Source organism: Microtus ochrogaster, unplaced genomic scaffold, assembly GCF_000317375.1.
Source record: "Microtus ochrogaster isolate Prairie Vole_2 unplaced genomic scaffold, MicOch1.0 UNK6, whole genome shotgun sequence".
Lineage (NCBI taxonomy): Eukaryota > Metazoa > Chordata > Mammalia > Rodentia > Cricetidae > Microtus > Microtus ochrogaster.
Genome location: NW_004949104.1, coordinates 9,974,356 through 9,980,474, shown reverse-complemented (window position 1 = coordinate 9,980,474; position 6,119 = coordinate 9,974,356). Strand labels below are relative to the sequence as shown.

At 42.6% G+C, this 6,119-nt stretch overlaps 1 protein-coding gene across 6 annotated transcripts in view; it reads right to left on the bottom strand.

Annotated features, from left to right (window-relative positions):
• The window catches only part of Prr14l (proline rich 14 like), a 75,720-nt gene that overhangs the window by 33,499 nt on the left and 36,102 nt on the right, over positions 1 to 6,119 (bottom strand). For all 6 annotated transcript variants that reach the window (XM_005366085.3, XM_026788776.1, XM_013353374.2 and 3 more), the window contains exons 6-8: positions 5,392 to 5,463; positions 4,344 to 4,515; positions 3,602 to 3,708 (exon numbers count right to left, since the gene is read on the bottom strand). In XM_005366085.3, coding sequence (XP_005366142.1) covers positions 3,602 to 3,708; positions 4,344 to 4,515; positions 5,392 to 5,463 — 351 coding nt within the window. The remainder of the gene's footprint in view (positions 1 to 3,601; positions 3,709 to 4,343; positions 4,516 to 5,391; positions 5,464 to 6,119) is intronic.

Genomic DNA, 6,119 nt, shown 5'->3' with positions numbered 1-6,119 from the left:
AACCAAGGCAATAGAAAACAAATAATGGATGTAAAAAAAAAAAAAAAAGTGTGATGATGGTAGACAGGGGGTGAGTGAGTGGCATTATTTATTAGGGTAAAAAGTGTGAGTGGCGGCCAAGCAGGGAGAGAACACTAAGATCACATCTCCTGGGGCATCCACACGAGAAAACACTTTATGCCAATACAAAATATGCTGTGATACACGCAGTTGACAGAACCTGGTTTCATTGCTTGCTACAGAAAAAAACAACTGAAAAAAAAATTTACCCACAGGTGACAGAGACATGGGGAAGCAAAAAGTGAGAATGTGAGGAATTAAGATAAACACAACAGGGGCTAGAGAGATGGCTCATCAGTTAGGAGCATTTGCTCTTCTTATAGAGGACCAAAATTCAGTTCCCTGTACCCATACTATTAACTACAGCTGCAGTGGGATCAGAACCCTCTGGCTTTTGTATATACTTGCGCTCATGTGCGCTTGTGTACACACACACACACACACTTAAAAATAAATAATAAATCTTTTTTTTGTTTTGTTTTTGTTTTTCGAGACAGGGTTTCTCTGTGGCTTTGGAGCCTGTCCTGGAACTAGCTCTGTAGACCAGGCTGGTCTCGAACTCACAGAGATCCGCCTGCCTCTGCCTCCCGAGTGCTGGGATTAAAGGCGTGCGCCACCATCGCCCGGCTTAAATAATAAATCTTTAAAAATACTTATGCACTGCTGGTCAAAGTGCCAACTTCTGTAGCCAACATGGAAATCAGTGTGGAGGTTTTCCAAAACACTGAAATAGATATGCCATATGTTAGGGCTGGAAAGATGGCTCAGCAGTTAAGCACTGCATGCTCTTCCAGAGGACCTAGGCTTAATTCCCAGTACCCATATGAAAGTTCAAAACTATCTGTAACTCCAGTTCTAGGGACTCTGGCACCCTCACACAAATATACATGTAGGCAATACACATAAAAAAAAATAAATCTTTTAAAAAAAAGAAAGAAAAAGAAATGCCATATGTCCTACTATAGAATTTTCAGATATATACCTGCATGTGTCTAAGTGACACCAGAAACATCTGTGCATTCATGATCACTGGTGCATTATTCAGAACAGCTAAGCAAAACCAGCCTATACGTCCATCAACATAATGAAGAAAATGTGCTGTATACACAAACAAAAAGGAATTTTGTTTGCAAAGAAAAATAAAATTATGCATTTATTCAAGAAAATGTTGCAGAATATTCCTTTACACTGTGAAGATGTGTTACTGTGACTGGTTTAATATAAAGCTGAACGGCCATTGACTAGGCAGGAAGAGGTTGGGTGGGACTTCTGGGGACAGAGAGGACTTGGAGAGGAAGAAAGGCAGGGTCACAAGCCAGATGCAGAGGATGCAGGATGAGCAGTACAGAGTAAAGGTAACCAAACCATGTAAAAGAACGTAGATTAAAAAATATGGTTAATTTAAGTTTTAACAACTAGTTAGGGCCGGGCGGTGGTGGCACACGCCTTTAATCCCAGTACTCCAGAGAGGCAGAGGCAGGCGAATCTCTGTGAGTTCGAGGCCAGCCGCAAGCTTCAAAACTACAGAGAAACCATGTCTCTAAAAAACTAACCAACCGACCAACCAAACAACAACAACAAACTAGTTAGAAAGAAACCTAAGCTACAGGCCAAGCTTTTATAATTAATATTAAGTTTTATGTTGTTTTTTTATGAGCTGGAAATCTAAAGGAAAAAAGCTGACTAAAGAAAAAACATACATAACTGGAATTCATTACACAAAATAAGCCGGACCAGACTTTCCCTTGAATGGAGAAGACACACTTCACATTACAAATGAGGGCCATAAAACTAAAAAGGAGATGCTGAGAGGATGAGACTGTGAGGGATGTGAGGAACTGTGGGTAATGAAATAGGAAGACAGAAGGAGGGCTTCCTGGGCGAGCAGGGAGCCAGCTGGCTACAAGACGGGGTACAGGAGGGGAATGAATGCTAATGAAGTATAAAGAAACAAATAACCATGCCATGATAAGACACATTCCTCTATGTACAAATACAAAATACCAACAACAACAACAACAACAACGAAGACAGGCTATTGTATCATTAACACCTTTTTGTTCCCAATTACTTATCTCTATCAACAAGGCTTTCAGATCAGGCAAACAGTAAAAGAAGTTAAACCATTCTGATGGTGAACACCACTTAATGTGGGGCACCTGAGACACCGAGCGTTTCTCAAGGCGGCACAAGAGGGTAGTCAATGAAGAAGGTGATAGTGCCGGGCGGTGCCGGCGCAGGACTTTAATCTCAGCACTCAGAAAGCTGTGAGTTTGAGGTCAGCCTGCTCTATGGAGCAAGTTCCAGGACTGCTAGGGCTGTTACACAAAGAAACCAAGCCTCAAGCCCCAACACACCCCCCCCAAAAAAAAGAAGTATAAGATATTACATATATCTGTAATATCAGCATTTGTAGGCTAAGACAGAAGAATTATGGGTTCAAGGCCAACCTGGGCTGTATAGGGAGACCAGTCAGGAGGGCCTGAGACTTTAGCAAGCATTATTCCCACTGGGGTATGTCCTTGGTCAACAGATAAGACGAACAGAAGCTCCTAAGACTAATTAATTTAAGTTACTTAAGGGAACCAATGAAAACTTCCCTGGAACTTGGGGCATAAGATCTGAGGTTTGGAGAAATTTGAAGATGATCTTGAACTCTTTTTCCTCCTTTACCATCTCCCAACTGTTGGGATCACAGGAGGGCACCACAATGCCCAACTTAAAACACCCAATATAAAGTATATTCAGGGACTGGGTGTGGTAGGGCACACCTTTAATTCCAGCACTCAGCAGGCAGAGGCAGGCTGATCCCTGTGAATTTGAGGCCAGCCTGGTCTACAAAGCAAGTTTCAGGACAGCCAAGCTGTTACACAGAGAGCAAAATAAAACAAAAAAGTATATTGGGGAACTAGAGATATGGCTCAGGTTAAAAACACTTGTCTTACACAGGACCTGGGTTGGCTCCCAACAGCCATACGAGTACAATAGCCCATAAACTATACATAATTAATTCCAGTCGCAGGAGATCAATGCTATTTTCTGACCTTTAAGGGCTCCAGGCACACACGTGGTTCACATACATACATGCAAGGTAACACATATACCAATAAAATCAATAAGCCTAAAAAAATTTTTAAAAATAGATTGGTTTTTCTGGTGTGTATGTGGGTTTGTTGCTGTCTTCTTTTTAGACAGAGTCTCATCATGGAACTCCAGCACCTTTCTTTTGTTTATTTTGAGAGAGGATCTTACACTGTAGCTCAGGTTGGCTTTGTACCCAAAGTTATTCCTCCTGCCTTGGTCTCTCAATGGTTAAGCTATGATTATGTACATACAATACCTAGCATAAGAACAATAAAAATGATCACTGAATTAAAATATCTTGCACTTAAACATTTAACTATATTAATCATGGAATTCTTTGGCATAAATTCCTAGAAGTAAAAACATAGCTCAGATTACATAATCACTTTAAGGACAAGTATACTTTGCTTGGCAATTTTCCAAGATAGTGAACCCACTTTGCATTAGAGAAGCTCACCTTTTGGGCCGAGGCAGGCCCATTGGGGTAAGGTTGGGATCTGGTTTAGGAATGGTTTTCCGGATGCGAATCTGTGAGACTTTCTTTGGTCTCTTCTCTGGCTCAGCCTGTTTTAAGGGTTAAAATAAAAATAGGCAAAATGTTAAGTTATTTTAAAATAAAGCCCATATACTCAAAACAACGCTTCCTCACTTTACAGATAAGCCTGAAAAGTAGCTAATGACAAATTTCCCCTTCCTCCTCTGACAGCGTTTTCAGTTACTAAACAGAGTTGACCAGTTCCGAATGAGATAATCAAAGTCCTCAATCAGTGGAGACAGGCGATGCTGTGAACTACAGGGCAGTATCATTTACTCATCTTCAATGCACAAGGTGACTCTTAGGGCCAGGGCTCTCTATAAACACTCTTTAATGCTGTTGCTGAGAAAAATGGGTCTGGAAAAAAATACAGACTAGGCTAACCTGTTCCCGCCTGGTGGAACAGGAGGACAACTTGAATTCAGAAGTTGAAAGGCAGTGAGGAGAAAACAGTAAGACCCCCATCTCGGGAAAGAAATTGAAATAAAGGTAACAACCCCATAAACCCACCGTCTCCTTTCCTGGCCAAGCAGGAAAATTCCTACCTTAGAACTCCCAGCTACTGAGCCAAGGCCAGAGTCAAGCCTACACGAACCCTGTGATGGGAGTCAACAATGAAAATCCCAAAGCCACCTCCACCCAAGACCCTGGCACTTGCACTTACCTCTTTCTCTTCTGCAGGGCTGCTCTGTGGTCGGGGGCATGCCGCTGACACATCACCCAGCTCATCAAACCCAGGGACCTGGAACTCAGAGGCTGAGAGCAGGAGCTTGCTGACAGCTGGTTCTGTCACCAGGCAAGCCTTTGGCACCAAGGCAGGGGACACAGGCTCCAGCCTAGCACCATGGAGACAGAATGACGATAAAATCTGTGTAAGGTGTGCTTTCTACCTCCAGCATTTCTACTTAGTTTTTCTGTACATGTTCATGTCCTTGTGTGTGTGGAGGCCAGGAAAAAACTTTAAGACAATGTCTTTCCTTGGCCGTCCCATCCATCTTGTGTTGGAGATGGAGTTTCTCGATGGCCTAAAGCTGGCTGGCCAGTGAGCCTCAGGATCTGCCTGTCTCTTCCTGCCTACACTAGAATTACAAGTGTGTGCCACCATGCAGGCTACTGATGTGGATTCTGGGAGATGAAACTCAGGTTCTCACGCTAGCAAGGCAGGCAACTAACCGACTGAGAAGTCTATCACCCAGCCTACATTATTTCTGAGCCACCTGCTTTCTAGTTACCTCTAGACACAACTTGGCTCTACACATGTGCAAAATTCTAAGAACGTGGTCAGTCCTTTCCAGGGGTTAGAGCAGTTTTAAAGAAATGTGTACCTTAGTGAATGGAGACTGGAGAGGAGAGAGTCAGTGAACAGACAAATGAACGCTGCTCAGATGAGACCAGCCCCATTCAGGGACCAGGATTGAGGCTGGTGAAGCAACAGGACTTGGAACAGCTTGAGATACTAGTAAACTGGCTACTGAATTCTGTGCTAAATAAAGTGCTAATTATACAACCCTATTCCTTGTTATGTGATATAAAACCAACTGAATCTCAGAAATGTTTAATCTGAGACCTATAAATACTAAGATTAATGAGACAAGAGGTTAAGAGTTGTGACATGTCTGACTCATGAGATCTAAGAACACTAGAATAAATGTATTCTCCCTGCTCTTTCTCACATACCCATCCACACTTGAAGCCGGTGTGCCAAGGCTTACCTCAGGTGACTGCTGTTGGTGCTGTGGACAGCTCCCATGCCCAGAAGAGGCACATTTGGTATGGTGTTGTGGCTGAAGTAAAAGCACAAGCACAAAGCAGCAGATTATGCGAGTGGGGCAACAACAAAGGCTCTGATGCTACCGGAGGCTCTGGAACACGGTGCAGCCAAGAAACAAGAGCCACGCTTACGTGCTCGGCCTTGGGTAGGACAAGGCTAACAGGAAAGTGCTTCCTAATTGAACTGGAGAGAGTACCAAGAAAAGTAGAGGCCCGGAAAAGACAGGACAGGAACAAGCATGACTTTGGGACTTAAACCTTTTAATTAAGTTGGTAAGTACATATGTTAATATTCTTTACAATTTCAAGCATAAGGAATCATAAGTTGGTTCCATATATAGAAGGGCTTGCTGCCAAGCCTGACCACCTGAGTTCAAAGTCTGGAACTTACAGAGTGGAAGAAAAGAATGGACTCCCTAAAACTTTGCTAACCTCCACATTAATTATGGCACATGTACATACATACATGCACACATACAACAAATGTTTCTAAAAATTAGACATGAAATCAAATACAACAACAAACTATCTATACAAGGAAAAATATTGTAAGTTATGCCTTATAAGATACTGAGTTTGAAGCCAGTCTAAACAGGTGACTCTGTCTCAACAAAATAGAAAAATGGGGCAGAGCCGGGCGGTGGTGGCGCACGCCTTTAATCCCAGCACT